The sequence below is a fragment of the Girardinichthys multiradiatus genome, chromosome 7, assembly GCF_021462225.1.
Source record: "Girardinichthys multiradiatus isolate DD_20200921_A chromosome 7, DD_fGirMul_XY1, whole genome shotgun sequence".
Taxonomy (NCBI): domain Eukaryota; kingdom Metazoa; phylum Chordata; class Actinopteri; order Cyprinodontiformes; family Goodeidae; genus Girardinichthys; species Girardinichthys multiradiatus.
The window spans coordinates 25,096,389-25,114,919 of NC_061800.1; the positions used below are offsets into that span (position 1 = coordinate 25,096,389).

General features: G+C 35.6%; 1 protein-coding gene across 2 annotated transcripts in view; it reads left to right on the forward strand.

The window, feature by feature from the left end:
* Window positions 1-18,531, forward strand: part of LOC124871935 (glypican-6-like) — a 120,562-nt gene that overhangs the window by 61,241 nt on the left and 40,790 nt on the right. For both annotated transcript variants that reach the window (XM_047371568.1, XM_047371569.1), the window contains exon 4: window positions 3,973-4,138. In XM_047371568.1, coding sequence (XP_047227524.1) covers window positions 3,973-4,138 — 166 coding nt within the window. The remainder of the gene's footprint in view (window positions 1-3,972; window positions 4,139-18,531) is intronic.

The following is an 18,531-nucleotide window of genomic DNA, read 5'->3' on the forward strand; positions in this document are numbered from 1 at the left end:
GATTCTGTGTTTAAGACTGTCAGAAAGTAATTGTGGTGGGGAAATAAATTAAGCTATAACCATATCTAACATATAGAAATCTGAAAAGCATGCATTTGGTTTCAATTCACCCGTGTCAATATTTTGTAGAACCAACACCTGCATGTCTTTTGGGGTAGAGCATTTGTGAACATATATTTTCAAGTATATTTTCAGACTTAGGTCTGGACTTTGACTAGGACATTCATAAGCATGGAATTGCTTTGATCTATACCATCCTATTGTAGTTCTGTATGGGGGCAGGACACAAATGCACTCCAAACTTTCTAAAGAATTATGAAAAGCAGTAATCAGTTTCTATCCACTTCACAGTTAAGTGCTACTTTGTGTTTTTGTAGTTTTTATGTAAAATACACTGAAGAGAAAACATAATAAAATGTGAAAAGGTGTAAGAGGTGTGAATTGTTCTTCAGTTGTGAACAGCTTTAAAATGATAATTTAATAATTCAAAATTATTTTTTTACAGATAACATATAAAACTTATTTAATAAGAACAAGGACTTCTTTCAGTTTCTTGTTTGTTTTTCTTACATCACTGGATGAATCCATTTTAGAATTGTCATTTAAAATTTTACAGTTTAATTTAATTCTATTTTCTTTTAAATCTGGTTGAATATATCCAAAAATTGATATAAAAAAAAACAACGATACTGAACAGTGAACACTGCAATACTGAGAAACAAAAAATCAATCCTGATTGTTTTTAAAATCTTAGTTCACAGCTTTCTCTCTCTGTCATTATTTAGGTTAGACTGCACTAATTGTCTCAGTTTATTGTTACAGATCGACCAATCAAAGATTTGGGGGAACATTTCTGAGCTCCAAACTTTGTGACATGCTGGTCTACCAAAATTGATCTTAGCCAATTCCGATTAACATTCAAAATACCTTTCAACTTGCTGGATGAAATGTTCGAATTTTTTTATAAATATAGTAAAAGCATGTTTGTATTAAAATAAAACAATGATTCATTCACATACACCCCAATAATTTTAGAGCTGTGTCTGCATCACTGGAAATCATAAAAGGAATGCAGAAATATACAGACATCCTCGCAAAGATTGAACAAATAATTTCTACAGATTAAATCCAACTGAAACGGAGCATATCTTGTTTTTGAGGCACATTATAACATCTGATATTTTTATTAATTCCTGCACAAGCATAAAACCTCACCATGTCATAGAATGTTTTTCCTATAAGGTCAGTTAGACAGCTGTGTCCAACTTAGAAAAGGATTTACTTTCAGAATTTTTACATTATTTTATCCATTATTTTTTATAAATGCAGTATTCAGGAGCTATACTCCTGTATTTAAAGTTGTTACTTTTCTGTTTATGTTTTTGTACTTTTTTTTTTGCACAAGCTTAAATTGAAAAATACTTACATCCACAGAACTTTTGAGTAGATGTGAGGAGTGTAGATTGAATACTCGTTTTGACTAGAGCCCTGAATTCGGGCTGTGCATGCCAATCATGCATATAGTATCAACAATAATATTGAAATTGCATGTTTTTTTCTTTGTTAGTTTGTAGATTTGTTAGTTCCCCAGCAGCCGTCTTTGAGTTTTATTTGTGCCGGGCCATTTAACCTTTTAATGATGTTAAATTCTTAGCAGCAAATGTTTTCGTGTTTCTTCTGCCCACGCTTCTCAAGAAGGCAAAGTCACACAGCCTTAACATAAAAAGCATAATGTTAAACAAAACCCTCTTTATCATCATCTAAGCATTCATGTGACACAGGAATTTGACCAAAACAAACTGCAACAAGTAAATTCCTGTGGAAAACAACAAAAGCCAAATTAATGTCATTAGTTGGTTATGCATCTCTTCCTCAAGAAACATGAAAGACTCTTAATATACATCTGTTCCTTTTGAAACTTTAAAGGAACAACACAAAAGCAGGAGCATAGCGGCTTGTAATCTTGAGTGGCAAGTTTTCACACTCAGAAATGCTGAATAAAAAGCTGGTTGTTGCTTCACAGAACAGAGATAATAGCTGCAAGCACACTGGATATCATTTGAACAGCACCGCAAGCATTTGGGCCTTTGAGTATTGACATCAAAATAAAAAACTTACCAGTATTATCTTTTATATACCGTAATTTCAGCTGATATAGTGTTTGTGTTTTGGCCATTTCAGATATCTCTATATTGATATACAGTCTACAAAACAGCAATGTTACAAACCTTCTAGTAAAGCTTATTTTTAAATTGTCTTATTATTTGGCTTGTAAGTACTTTGATCACATTTGCAGTGAATCCTTTTTTGTTTTTGCTAGACTTTCTCAATTAGACATAGCTATTTAACATGATAAGAAAATGCTCACTTTCAATCTTCCCCCAATCTGTAGCCAACTCACATTATTTTATATTAAACACTAAAACCGTCTAAAGTGTAATTTTGAAGGCAATTTACTGCTTAACAGTCTGTAACACTCTCAAACATTATTTTAAAGCATTTCTTTTTCAGAAAACAGCTTGATTAGAATCAGCTGATTGGAAGAACCACTCACTCAGTGTGCTATAAGTGTTTGCTTTCTTCTAGCCCTCTAAAAAGACAGAAAAATGTGCATAAATCCAGACATTGTTGCCATGGTTATCAGTCTGCCAGGGAAATCATTTCATAAACTACAAGCAAACGTTCTACAAGCAAACGTTCAAGTACATACAGGTCCTTCTACATTAATTAGAATGTATACTTTACTTCAGTGATTCAATTGGAAATGAAATATATGTTATATTGATGATTATGCTGACAGCAAATGAAGGCCCGTCATTCTGAAAAGAATACTGCTTAAGGCCAACAAAAAATATTTTTATAGTGCATGATGTGATTCAGTGGTAGAGCATGCACATGCTGAGGCTTCAGTGCTTGACACACTTCCCTGGGTTCGATTCTAGGGTCCAGACCATTTACTGCATGTCTGCTCCTTCTCTCTCTGCCCTACTTCTTGTCCAGCTACTAATGAATAATGGCCGTTTGTGCCAAAAAATCTTAAAAACAGCTATCCCCTTTGCATTCACATATTTTGGCAATTTAAGTGAATGTCAAAATGTGGTAGAAAAGTGAATGCATGCGACAGGGATAACATCTTCAAAACATCGAGAAGAAAAGCCCATTCAAGGGTTTGGGGTATATTCACAAACTGTGGACTGTAGCTGGAGTTGATGCTTCAAGAGCCACCACACACAGAGGTATCATCGGCTACAACTGTTACTGTCATTGTGTTAAGGCCAATGTCAGAAGTGTCCTGCCTGGGCTAAGAGAAAGGACAGGATGGTTTCTAAATGATCCAAAGCCCTTTGTTTAAATAAAAGTAAATTTTGCATTACATTTAGAAATAGCTGTCCCAGAGTCTGAGATACATATAATCGAAGTTGCTTAAGAGCAAATGTGATGATTTGGGGAGCCATGCCATCTGGACATGTTGGTCCACTGTGTTTTATCAAGTCCAAAGTCAGTGCAGCTCTCTGGCAGCAAATTTAAGAGCACTTCTTGCTTCCCTCTGATGAGAACATTTATTATGGAGATGCTCATTTTACAGCAGGACCCGATACCTACCTACCCACCCTGCCTGTTTGTATCACCAACTTTTGCTAAATAGAGATATGATAAGGACTAGGAGGTACAGTATTTCACAAAACTGAGTGCATCCCTTACATTTTTGTAAATATTTTATTACATCTTTTCATGGGACAACACTGAAGATATGACACTTTGATACAATGTAAAGATGTCAGTGTACAGCTTGTATAACAGTGTAAATGTGCTGTCCCCTCAAAGTAACTCAACACACAGCCATTGATGTCTAAACTGCTGGCAACAAAAGTGTGTACACCCCTATGAATTTGAATGTGAATTTGTTCTCATAATCAGTCTCACTGTGTATCCAGACTTTAATGACAGCTTTTGAACTCTGTGTCCTTGCAGGTAAACAGCACCCCAGCCTGTATACGAGGGCTAACAAAAATGCTGTACTGTTCCTTTTGTCGTGGTATGCCAGGAGTAAAGCCCTGCAAGAATTACTGCTTAAATGTGATGAAGGGCTGCCTGGCAAACCAAGCTGACCTGGATCCAGAGTGGAACCAGTACATCGGTAGGTCAAACGTTGTTTCAGCCATTAACATTTGTTCCTGCTGTTCTGTTATTTCCATTTCAGTCAGTTACATGTGTTATTGCCGGAACATGTGGGTGCATCGCTCTGTAATGTAGTTGAATTTAATTAATAGATGCATTAGATTTAGTGAAAAAGCACATAGAGCATGTTATATAATATTTACTTTTGAAAAATGAGGTACCTCTGGATTTAATTTTCATTTTGACAGCTGTACCGCTGTTGGTTCTTTACTCAATGCTGCTTTTAGTTAACTGCAAATGTTGGTTTTTTTCATTTGCTTTGAGGCTAATGTTTTATAGAAATGCCATAAATTTAATGAGAGGTAACCACTGTTTATTATAATAGCCATAAAGGTAAGAAACAAAATATTTTTAAATGTTGATATTATTCTTTATATGTTTATTGCAACAATATTTGTTTAATTATTATTTTATTTCACTAGCAAAGTCTCATGATGAAAAAAATTAAAACTCTAACCTAAAATATGATTAAATTTATTCAGTAGAGGGAAAAAAAATCCATGTTAAGAAATATTTGTAAGACAAGTTATGTTAGGAAATATTGTTGATGTATTTCGGACCTTGGGATGTTTCCTCCCTTCTAAACTTTTCTGGACATGTCCTACTGGGAGGAGAATCTGAGGTGGACCCAGAATTCACTGGAGGAACAGCATACCCTTTCAGGCCCGACCACACCTTTGGATTCCCCAGAATGAGTTATGAGTATTGGAGGTTGTGGGCTTTCTGAGATTTGAGATTCTGAGATTACCACCCAGGAAGATAACGGATGGAAAGATTATTGTTTTTTACAGAATCACTGCTGCTACAATCCCTGCCCCCACTTACAATTATATAAGTGCTCCTTTGTGAAGTTATAACTATAACTTCACAAAGAAGCTCATTCATCTTAGCCACTCTTAACAATGGGAAAGACAAAAGAACATGCTATGCAAGTAAGGCATTGTGTGTATAAGTTAGAAAACCTCACCTTGTCTCACTTAAACTTGCCCATATACCCATGCCAACAGTTTAAGGCAACTAGAACTGCGACATAACACAGGACATGGACCTTGGTTTACCTTCCTACCAGACAGTGAGCAATATGGTAAGGGTGGTAAGAAAAACCTCACCACAGCTTACTTTTACAGAACCACAGTAAAGAGTAGTTCCTTGGGTCACAAAATCTCCATAACAAACATTTGATATGTCTACAACCTAAACAATTATTTTTGCAGGCATGCCAGGAAAAAAAAACAAAAAACATCATTACCAATATAAGTGCTAGTTTATTAATGCAGCTGCGACTTTACCTGGAACTGTGTGTTTTAGTCAAATGAGACTAAAGGTGCGTTTGGACTAGGTTTTATTCTCAACTTCCTGAAGCCTGTTTGTTTCGACTGTGTGAAAATGTGTGAAAATGCATACCTAGAGTGCATTTTAAATAAATTTTGTCGATTCGGACTCCCAGAAAGATAAAGAGAAAAAAAGAAAGCTCCAATCAGGTATACAATCGGCAATCTAAAGAAATCGTTTCTGACAGATTCATAGCGGTTAAGTTCTGAAACTGAGTTAAAATACCTTCTAACTCAGGAGAAGTTATAATAACACACCAATCTTCTGCTGCAGCCTCTGCTCCATTCAAACTTCAAATTGGGAAGTGATCAACAATCCTAGAGTTGTAAATGATGTAATCTCTACCTCAGAACAAATGGTTAAAATCTCTTAAAAAGCCTTTGGTGGGAGTGTCACTCTCTCTTCACTTCCTTTAATTAAATACTTCTACTAAGGTTGGCGTATTTTATTACTGTATTTGAATGCAAATTCTGTAAAACACTATGACATGCATAATGGATGACTGGGTTAAAAAGGGCTGTTTGCTAACACCAAACAGTACCTCTCTTAGAATCTAAAGTTAACTGAAAAAATGACCTACAGAACAGTATAAACAGAGAGATGACTGAAGTAAAATGCCGGGGATATTTATCCAGTTAGAAATGTTTGCCGTCCTCCTACTAAAAAGCACCATTTGTAGGTTAGGGCTCATCCAGAAGTCCTACCTCCTTAGCAGGGCAATATTCGGATTGGAACTATATCTGCTTTTGTCTGATTTGGTCCAGGTTCCTGCATTGGAAATGCAGAGGAGAAAAAAAAACTTGCTACACTAGTTAGTTACTACTATAATTGTAAGGAATTTTTTGTTTTTATATCTGAAAAAACTTGCAGCTGGTATTGGATTGTGTTGGCTTTTTACCTTAACATCACACCCATAAGATGAGATGTGGACGAGGTGCTGTTTTTTCTGTCATTCTTTTCTCAACGTTTTTCCGCATGAATAAAATTTATTCATGGATTCTGCTCTCCTGCTGGGGTAAATGGTAACTGATTATAGGCAAGAAGTGCACTAAAGCGGAGTGTCAAGTTAACTGGATGGAAGTTCAAAAGAAACTTGTCAGTTTAGGCGCAGTTAATACAAAAATGTGTGTAACATTTAAACATTTCAAGAATATTTAATAGAATGGCAAATGATTGTGTCATATGGTCTTGTCCCGTTAATCTCTAAACAAAAAATGTGACTGGGCAGTGGCAAGCTTGAGGATCGCTGACAGTTTCAAAAATAAAATGCTTATAGCATTTCTGAGAGTTTTTGTTAGTTTATTTTAAAAAAAAATACAAACCACTTTTTTACATTTTCATATGTGAATGGTAAAGATGCATAGTTTGTTTTTCAGGAAATGTGATGATGGGTATATTTGCTGCCCTTAAGTGGAAAAAAAACGTTATTTAAGAAAATTTTCTGCTAACTAGACCAGACCTCACATTTGTGCTTAAAAAGTGGTTTGAGATCTGATTACTACAAATTTGATCAATTGTGTTTCTATTGATCCTATCAGTCCTCTTTTTCTAAGGGACAAATACTTGTTCATTGTTCATTTATTGCATTACAAAGAACAGTACGTGTAACAGCTCTACTTCCCTTTGGTGTGCTTCTGCAGAATCTTTGCTTGGTTTCCAGGCTATTCTGAGAACTTATTCAGTTTTCTGTGGATTTAGTCAGTCTCGCTTGCTTCCCTCTCCTCATGTAATCCCTTACTGACTCATTGATGCCGAGATCAGTGCTCTGTCGGGACCTACCATCTGTTGCAGAATTCATTGTTCTTCTTTTGACTGGAAATAGTTAATTTCTGGCTGCATGTTTGGGGTCATTGTCATGTTAAAGAATAAATTAGGCACAAATCAGACAATGCTGCTGCTTGATGGAATAATATATGAGCATTCAAAGCTCCTCCAGCTTCAAACTGTTCTGTGCATGGCATGAGAAACGGTAGGAATACTGAGGTTGTATTTCCCTTGAAGTGATATTTGATTACTGTGGCAGAAAAGCACAATGACAGAGACCCCATTTTTCAGCATCATGTTTAGCTGGTTAAGTGTGCATTAGCAAATTAACACATTAGCCAGATTCATTGCAACATTAGCAACACAGTGCAATCTTACATCCAACTACTTGATGGATATGCTCACACACTTTTGAGCGGTTGTTTATTGCTGTCCCCTGAGTATGATCCAGTTTTTTCTGCCTGTCTTCATGCAAGTTTCAGGTCAGCACTGGTCCATACTGTCTCCTCCCCTGGGACGGTATAGACCAGTGAGTCAAAACTAACTCTGAAAGGTGGGAGAACAGCAAAGACTTGGAGCTGATTCTCCTTGAGATCTGTCATTATAGGTTGAGCTTTTTACTTTTTTCTATTTTTATATAGTGAAAACCGAGGTTTTATCAGAATTTTAATGTTTGATCTTGTGCAAAAACAGCCAAAGTGTCAACAAAGCCCATGAAAGCTTTTAGACTTCCTCACCAAAGTTAAATTACAAAAGGTAAGGGTTTTTTTATTTGGTTTGCACAGCAGTCGATAGCAACCAACCTTACTTTATGTTTCTATATTTTACCTTGAATAATAGCACTGTGGTGAGCAGCAGTTAGCACATGCCTGACAGATGTCAGCTTTCCATTCTTCGCCTCAAAGCAGACACATAGTGAACCTAAATACAGAATAAAAAATGTATTATTGGATTTCAGTTTGATGTCTTGTGTTTTGGTGTGGTATTTCAACATGAGCGTCAAGCACAGCTCACAGTATTATCAGCTCTGCTCACAGGTGGGATCTCACACCACCCTGAGCTAAGTACTAGATAGAAAAAGGAAAAAACATGATCAGATTGAAGCATAACACACTCGTAGCTCAGTCAAAATGTTTTGAAACCGGGTTTCTTTGAAAGAAAATAAATTACTTTTACATTGTGTCTTCTGTTGGAAGGAGTTACCTCGCTCATGATGACTTCAAGAAAAACATCACAGGTTTTCCTCCGTCCTGTAGTATTTTTTGCCCCCACCCTGCACAGCCCCCACATATTTTGGCAGTGCTGGACCCCGTCGCATCATGGACTTTAGAAGTCTTTATGCAACCTTTAAAAGGTTGCATAAAGGGACAATCTCGCAATAATAAAAGTGTCCACCTGTGCCAACTCTATGTACTATTGAATTGCATCCTGTGCCACCAAAATCATTATGTGGGCCGCAAATAGCCTTTGGAAAGTGTGGTTAGTGCACAAAGTCTGTGCCTTCACACACACAGGCACAGAGCTTTTTAGTCAAATATGGGTGTAAACGTTAAAGAGAAAAAACATTGCAGAAATACAACTTGTCTGGCTTCCGGAACTTTAAACAATAATTGCTGGCTTTGTTTTTTGTCAGTAGCCCCAGGGTGATTATCTCCAGCACCTCACTTTGGACCACTTCAGCCTTTAAAAAATAAAAAAACCTCAAGAACCCGACTTAATAGGGGGTTATCAGATATTTTGTTTCTTATTTGAAACAAACAGAGCCAGCTAAACACTGGTGCTAAACTAGGCTGATGAGTAAAGCACTCACACATGCACACACCGACATACGTACACACTACAATGAAGGGGCTCTGCATGCACACTGAAGTTTGCAGGCTCAGTGTTAGAACATGTTTAAAAAAATGTTAAGAAAATTAAAGTGACAAAATCATATACAAATATTTATGTTGACAGAATATTATAGCCAACGTCGTTGTCTTCGACTAATTGTGGCAGCCATTGAGCTATTGCATGTTTTTCAACATCTTACAACATCGGTTTTTATTGCTGTCCTTGTATGCACAGGTAATATCACAACATGGGAGACACAGCGCACATGTGGCAGCAATACATTGATCTTACTTTAAAAACAAAAGCAGAACTCCCGAGAGGCACATAGTCCGGTAGACTGACTCATGTCCTTACCACAGACATCCTGCATATTTGTTAGCGGAATTGAATTTAGAGAAATTAGATGGGTTCATAGGAGGTTTCACTGTGCTTTTAATAAAAAAACTTTTGCACCTCCACAACATAACCACGGCATCTAAAAAATTAATATGCCTTGGTTATGGATTTTGTACTGTCTGACTTTTCACTGAAAGGTGATTTGAAAAAAAACTAGAAGCTGTTCTTTCCTACCCGACTCCCCCTTTCCTGAACCAGTTACCCCTGAGGGTTCTGTAGATGAGCCAGTAGAAGGTGCTGCTGTTAGCATGAACATGTGTTATAGTACATATAGTACATGCTACAGTGTTATTTACTCAGCTTGCTCAATGGTAGTGTTAAATAATAATTAGAAAAATTCCAAAGTTTCCACTAACTTTTCTCACTAACATGCTGCTGGAAAAGTGTCACCATGACAACCAATTATTTACATAAAAAATTGTGGCCCAAATAGTATTGACTCAAATGTTGGAGACCCAGCATTTGAAAAAAAAATAATGCTGCCTCTGGCGTACAGTCTAACTGGGTGAACCAAACAGTCTCTACTTTTGTTATATCTGAATGACATTTGCAATGAAAGAAATAAATCTTTGATCATACTACACTCGCTGGCCCTTGAAGACAACTTAGTGAAGGTAAAACTGAACAGCAGAACAAGAAGGAAAGGGTGTTTTAAAAGCTTTTAACATGATATGGTTGTTGCTGATTTCTTAGGATTTTGTTGCAGAAAAACAAAATATCCAGTGAGGTGTGGACCTAATGCCTTGTTGATGTCAGATATCAGAGAAGAATGGACAGGCTACTTTGAGATGATATATGAACATTAGACATAGCAACTCAACTTACCATTCATTTTTAGCAAAGTAATGTGGAATACCATGTCTTAGCAAGTATGGTGTTTTGCAGTTGTAGATAATCTGCTTCATGGTTCTACATGTTGTGAGTTAAGAACAGAAAACTGAGGCTACACTTTACTAAAACTGAGCATAAACAGATTGTAAAAATGGTGGCCTGGTCATGTGAGTCTTAATTTAAGTTATGACATTCAAATGTTAAGGTCTGAATTTGGTATAAACATTGTGAAATTATGGATCCATCCTGCCTTGTATCAACAGTTCAGGCTGGTGGTAGAACTGGGTTGCTGGTGGTGGATATTTTCTTGGCATACTTTGAGCCCCGTAGTACCAGCAGAGCATAGTTTAAAGATCAAAGCCTACCTAGGTATTGTTACTAATCATGTCCATCTCATTATGACCACGGTGCACAAATCTTCAGATGTTTACTTCCAGCAGGATAATTCTCCATGTCATGAAGCTTTAATCACCTCAAACTGGTATCCTGAACATGACCGTAAATTTACGGTGTGCCGTTGACCTCCACAGTCACCAGATCATAACCCAATAGAGCACTTTTGCAGTATGGTGGAATGGGATATTTGCATCATGAATAGGCACCAGAAAATCTGCAGTAACTGAGTGATGCTATGCTGATATGGACCAAAGTCTCTGAGGAATGTTTCTGACACCTTCTTAAATCTCTGCCATGTATAATTTACATAGTTGTAAAGGTGAAAGGGGGTCCAACCCGGCAAGGTGGACTCAATAAAGTGGCCCAAAAGTGCATAATCTGTCACTACTTAGTCTGTGTTTTTATAACATCCAATGTTTCTGCCTTACCCCAAATGCATTGAAGCTCATATACAAAAACAGTGTGTAATATTCCCTGAAATAGATATAAACTTGCACCAAAGGACGCTTGGGAATTATGTTTAAATATTAAAACTCCAACATTGGGTTGTGTTGCAACCAACTTAGCTGAAAATGATGTTTCCTTCAAAAGCAGGTGTTTTCAGAAATGCTTACATTTATTCCAGTGAAAGGTAAAGCATTAACTTTAGAAACAACTACACTTCAGCTCAACACTATGAGTTGCTGCTACTAATCCTTGAGCAATGTTCTTTATGTCTTTATCAGAGCTCTTGTCAATTGGATTATTGTTCCCTAGTGCAGACGAAATGTCAGTTCTATATGTCTTGGCTCTGGCATTTCATGCTCATTACAGGCTGAGTGATTTTCAATTAGCTTGAGGTCTAAGCCAAAAAAAAGCTTTGACTGGGCTCTAGGTGTTAAATTGTCAGGAAGGCTCTTTTCTGTTTTCCAGACAAATTATGCCTATTCGAAATGCCATTTGGGAGTTGCATGCTGATGCAAATCCTATAGTTCAAATTCCTTTTTATACATCAAACCTAATTAACTTAAAATATCCATATGAGGATTTTTTCCATACCTGGTACAGTCCAGAATATTAATTTATATTCTGTTCACATCTCTTAAGGCTAATATTATGAATCTGCTCCGCTGACCCAAAGCAGACGAGATGTTTAGAAGTCGAACATTAATCCTGCCCCTGAGAGGAGCATCCGTCCTTCCTAACGTTGTAGGAGATAACACCCCCTCATTAGAAAAATTCAAGAGTATGACAGAACCTGAACAAAAAAAATATGCCAGTCTGCATTAGAACAAAGCTTTACCTCACCTCATCTGCAATAGGAGGGTAGTGCTGAAAGGGGGTGTTATGGCATAGCCAGAGGCAAACTAAGGCAGATGTGGCTATGAAAGCATATGTTTTCCTCAGAAACGTTAAAATTCAGAAATACTTCAAAATATATTTTACTTTTGGTGGAAGAAAAATATGAAAATATGGTGTTTCAGGTTCTTATTTTTATATGTTTTAATTTTATTTCTGGCTCTGTTTGTTGTTAAGACCGTTTTACATTAAAGGCAGGAAAACATCCTTAGGCCACATTTTCTCTATTTTTATTGTTTGTTGTTCTTCTTTTTACTTTACATTTTTTGCTGGAAATACTCTTTATCTTAATGAACATTTTAAGTAGCACTTTAACCCCCAAAATGGTATCATAAATTCCCTATAAAATTGAAACTCAAATTCAAACACATACTGTTTTTTCATTAGTTCAGGTTGACCATACTAGAGGTTATTCAGGTTCCAGTCAAGTACTGAAATCTGAATTCAAATATCTGCTGATACCAATATTTGTTATTCCAAAATGCTTTTCCTTAAACATTTTATGTTGTTTTTGGTCATATTGTTGTAAAGGCAACATAAATAAACCATTTCAGTAATAATGTAGAGATTTTTGCTAAGTTTGTAATTACATAACCATCAGAACAATCCTTTTATTTCTACATTCACATTTTTGAGCTGGTAAATCTGAACTATATTATAATAACTTAGCAATAGTTTAATTTAAACACACTTTGAAAAGTCTTTTTATTTTTTATTTTACAAGTGTAAGGAAATAGTATAAACTTTCAAATACAGCTGGGGTTAAGCAATTATTTCCTCCTTGCATATATGACACTTATATCCATGCATTTTTTGAGATTGCAAGTTAAGCCCAAAATATTTCATACCCCTGGCAGCTTTAGATTTTTCATTCATTTATTTTTTCTTTTAGGAAATGAGATGAGCATTTCTAAAAAAAAAAAAAAAAAACATTGAAAAGGTGCATACATTTTGAAAAAAAAATACATGCACTTTTAAAAAATATAAAAAAAAATAAAAATGGCATATCGGAAATAAATTATATCTTTCTTAGTAATCAATGAAAAAATATTTTTCGGCATTACATCAAACAAACCCTTATAATTTTGCAGGTTTCCACAGGAATTTTGACAATTCATATGTTTTGAAAGATCTCCAAATCTTTGTGGTTGGAAGGAATACTTCCCATTACGGTAATCTTTAGCGCCATCCAAAGATGGTCTTTCAAATTCAAGTCAGGATTCTGACGGGGCCGCTAAAACATGTTAATATTACTTTCTGTCTGAAAAAACATGTTGGTAAAATTAAAAGATTCCTATCAATAAAGCTTTTTGGGGTATGAATAATTTTCCGCTTAACTGTATGTACATGTTATTATCTAACTGTGCAACAACTTCTTAGGCTGCAAGACTAAGAAGTTCCAGAGTAGCATCAGCCAAAATATGACATCCAACATTCCTGGACCATGAAGTTTGAGCGTTTGAATATTTAGTAGTTAATCCTAAAATTATTCATACCCCTGGCAGATTTAGGTCTAAATTAATCTTGTATGTAGTTTACATTTTGGACCTGCCCAGCAAGAATCTTGACTTGAATCTGATAGAGAACCTCTGGAGAGAGTGAATAATTAGGTTGATGCCAAGGAGGCCTTCCAACCTCAAATCTAATTGAAGCTCATTGCCAAAGACAGTCATCAAAACATCAATAGAAACATGCAAAAAACACAAAAGAAGGTTTTGATTGTGGTAATGGCACCAAAGGTTTTTCCATGCATTTTTAAGGGTCTTAATAATTTTTTGCCACCCGATTTTTAAACAAAATTCAAAGAGAAAAACAGATACATTATTATTTTAATTATTTTTTACATTGTTTTATCATCTTTTGAGATATGCCTGTCTCATTGCCTATCAGAAAGAAACCTCTAGGGGTAATAAAAATTATTTTAGGTCTAAATCTGGCAGTGGTAGGAATAATTATGGGCTTAACTATAAGGCATTGAGATAAAGCAAGTATGCTCAAATCTGCTAATAAATTCTTCATGGTATTGGTCATGCATTATCATTTTAAAGGCAAACCTAAACACAGCTTTAATGTCATACTGTGATGTTCATTGTGGTATGTTATATTGTTGCTGAATAAATCCAGCCTGAATGACTAATTAATGCACTCTGCTGAGTAGCCAGTAACTAATCCATTTGTTCCCACAGGAGGACATAATCCTTGCTGACTTCATCCTAAAACTTACTTAGTGCATTAAATATTGAAAAAAAGTTCTAAACCATAGTGCTAGTTTTAGCAGTGAATTTGTAATTTATATACTTTATTATTTGTAATGAACATGTATTGCAAAAAGCAGGTCATGTGCAATTGGATGGAATGAAAAATGCAATTAGATTCTTATTAAATTTATTGGCTGATCAATGGAGTATATTACAAACAGCTGTCAGTCCGTTGATTGTAATCAGAATTCAGATGTTGATGTACAGCCATGTCCTCTGGGATGTAAGGATCATCATCCAGTCCATGTGTCTCTTTTAAAATTATCACTAACAAAATATTCCTGTTTCTCTTTTAACTATTCATCTTCTGTGTAGTTTTCCTTGAATAATTCAGAAATGCAGGCTGTTTTTAACCATCAGTTGTGTTATTTGCCACTCTGCCTCCTCCCGTATGGTGTTCTACCTCTCAGGTTGTTTGCATATCAGTCACAAGAATTGGTGAAAAATATTGTCTTCTGCAGTTTAGACTTCACGTGTCATCATCATTTTTTCTGTTGACAAGTTTCTGATTCTTGTGATGAAACTTTTCTCGCTTGCATGCTCAGGATCCTTTGAAAGTCTGTGAAGTGAACTGGTTGACTCTGCCAGCCTTTAATATGCTTGCATATTTTTTTTCTGTCTTGTTGCACTGTTGTTTACAGGCTTTTATTATTCCCTTCAGAGAGGCATGTCACCAATGGAAGCAATCGATTGTATCTGCTCATTTCTTCTTAATTAGCTGATTTGTTTCATTTGGTAACTGAAAGTCATCCGCAACCTGTTTATTTAATTTCAAGACAGCAAAACCTTTCCTTTGTGGAAACTAATGCTCATGATTAAAGTAAAGACAAAACCAGTTACAGTGGAGGATTTTGAATTTTATGCTACCAATTAAAAATTACTATTCATTTAAACCCCATCCTCACCATAATAATGATGTAAAACTTTTTTACACTGAAAGATTGATGCAGGTTAAATGTGTGTTGGCATACTATCTCGATGGGTCAATGCAAATTATACTAGTTGGCATGTGACCCAAGTAAATTTTATTACAGTTTGAAATGGATCTCTGACAAGTAATTTATTGAAGAATTGAAAACTGAATGTACAATTTAGCACGTTTGTAATAATACTGTTTTACAGATGAACTTATTCCGACATATTTCTTGGTTAAGACTGGTTGCCAGGTAACCATTAGGAAAACATGAAATTCCTGATTTCCAACCCATGTTGTGGCTGCCTTTACATATTTAACTTGTTTATAAACTCCTGCTAACTTTATGTATTGTTTGCTACTTAGAAGGCTTACCTGTTAACAAGTGCAAATTCCATTGATGTGTTTTTGGACAAGTCCGGCACATAAGCCCAAAATTATTCACAAGAATGGCAGATTTATTTTTAAATTAGGGATGCACGATAGATCAGCATTAAGTCTGAAACAGTAAATCGGATTAGTCGTGAATTAATTGTTTATTGAAATAATCGGCAACTAATTTAGTAATCAAATAATCGTAGTTAACTGTAGTATACAGACTCTAAAGCATGCCATTTGCTTAAAGAACAACCGACTCAGAGCAGTAATTAGGCAACAATTGTACAGAAAATATAAATTTTGCATTTAAGATGAAAAACTTCTTTGTCTATAAATATGCTCTATCCAGAACTCCTCAAGTGACATAGTTGTAGCTTTACCTGTTTCAAATTCTGTAAAAAATCTCCTGTTAAGCACCTTTTGCTATCTGATTATTACCTAATTAATTGAAAAAATAGTTGACAGATTAATTAATTAGTAAAATAATCATTAGTTTCAGCCCTAATCAGCACTGACATCAGTATCGGGCAATATTAGTCATTTTTTAACATATCGGTCCGATAAGTAAAACAGGGCTGATATTAATAACCGATATTTATTACCATCTTGTTGCTGTTTGTGTTTCTGGAGGGGGAGGGGGTTGGCAGTGTGGTATTTGTTTGGGCATGTGACAGTTATACTGATGCAGTGCAGGACTGTGGGGTGTTTAAGTGAAGCAGAGAAGCAATGTCAGCGGCGTGGTTGTTTTTTCACAGTGTTTAAAGGGTAGTGAGATATATATATGACATATAATATTGGTGATTATCAGTTATCAACCATAAAGGTGATATTAATATCGAATATCAATATCAGCCTGAATTTTGATATCGGTGCATCCCTAATTCAAATCTAAACCGACAGTTCCTTAAATAGTAAAGTAAAAATCACAAATGCACTGTTTGTTTTTAGGGTTTGTAAACATAAAAAATATTATTGTTTTCACGCTAGTTTTTTTTTCCTTACGACAATAAACAATACAATGGTAGCCCATCTCTACATGAAGGACTAGAACAGTGTGAATTTTACACCCTTACCCAAATACACTCGCACTGTACAAAACAGGGCAACTCAAAAGCTACACACATACACCAAAGATGTGACAGGACTTGATATTCCAAATAAATAAATTTGATTTGAGAAATTCACTCCTCTTGCTGACTTTTCAGCTAATGAAATGTCAACCACATATTAAAAAAATTGCCTGAATTTATCTGTCTGTGAAATAAATAGTTTTCTGGTCATAGCTTTGAATGCAAATCTCCCTTCAAATATGAGATGCATTTTTCATGCTTCCGTTTTGTGGAGGTCTTCTAATACATGCTTGCCAATACAGACTGCAAGGTTCGTATAGAGCCTTAAATCTAAACACAATCTAAAATTCAGCTAACGCAAACAAGATGTCTGCTTAATATGCTAAATATCAAAAAGCATCCTGTTACAAACCTAGAAACATAGAAGACTGTAATGTGAAGACAGTGTAATATTTATCAATTCTTCCATTTATATTCTAAAATATGTTGCAATGTTTGTACTATGTATATGGGGAAATAGAAATCATGGTTAGTAGTCAGTGACTGAACCTCTATGAAATATTGCACCCAATTACTGACATTATCTGATCCTGAACAGTTCATTAGTGCCCCATGCTGCCGCATTTGATTAGCGATGAAGGCCTATCTGGTGCTGCTTCGGTTTTCATCTTTACATTACAAGTCTGCCTTGCTGTGTTTCTCGCTTTCAAAGATGTAAGAGAAAAATAAAGCAACCAAAATGTGTCTGTGATGTTTTTTTCTCATCATAAGGTATGATTGTGCCTATATCAACATTTACAAAGTGACAGTAACAGTATGGTGATTTTTAGAAGGTTGTATTTATTCTGCTCAGTAGCATATTTTGATCAGGTGTCATGGTCATATTGATTAATTTATCATCAGGGAAAAACTACTTTACCCTGGTGCTCTGCAGTCCAATCCTCATATTTTGTGCAGAATGTCAATCTGTCCTTGATTTCATTTATTTATTTATTTTGAGATATATTGCTTCTTTGCTGTCCTTCTTCATACCAGGCCAGCATCTAAACATCACCTCTTCTTTGTACATACAGAAGCATTCACACCTGCCTACTGCCATTACTGAGCAAGCTCTGCATTTGTGACAACCCTGTATCTTATTTCAATCTTCTTTAAGACTTTCATGGGTGCCCTCATTATTTCTTCACTGCAATTGCATCTATCTCCCGGAAGTTATACATAGTACAAGTACATAGTGGATTTGGGTACGATCTTAGTAGCAGCATAATCCCTGCCTGTGAAGCTATTTAAAGCCTTATTGTTAATTTCATCCGCTCTACTCTTCAAATTTAGTCAGAATGAAATCAGCTGCCCTGTTTTTGTAAAAGCTTTCCCCTAAGCTAACCATGAGATGAAACAATGAATCATTTCATGGATCTCAATGATCAATTTCAAGTTAACTTTTTTTAACTTTCTTTACCTATGCAAATAGTGTATTTTTTCTGAATAAGCAATCAAAAATCAATTCAAGGTAGCACCATAAAACCTGAAGCACCAAACTTTATGGAAAAACAAAAAGCCTCACAACCTGTGGCTGTGACTGCCGATGCTTTTTTGATGCTTACACCATAAAACATTATCTGCCTTGATTTTTTTTTTTCTTTCAGAGGTCTGTAGATTGCTTGTTTGAACAGAGTGTTACGTTTTGCCACAACAGCAATATTTCCTTCTGAAAATAGATAAAAATTTTAAATTTAAGGCTATTTGTAGCCTTCATTTACACACAACTGTTCAGCTCCCTGAGACATCAGTAGCACTCATCACGCGGGACTAGTACTGTGCTGACAATAAGATGCCTCCAGGT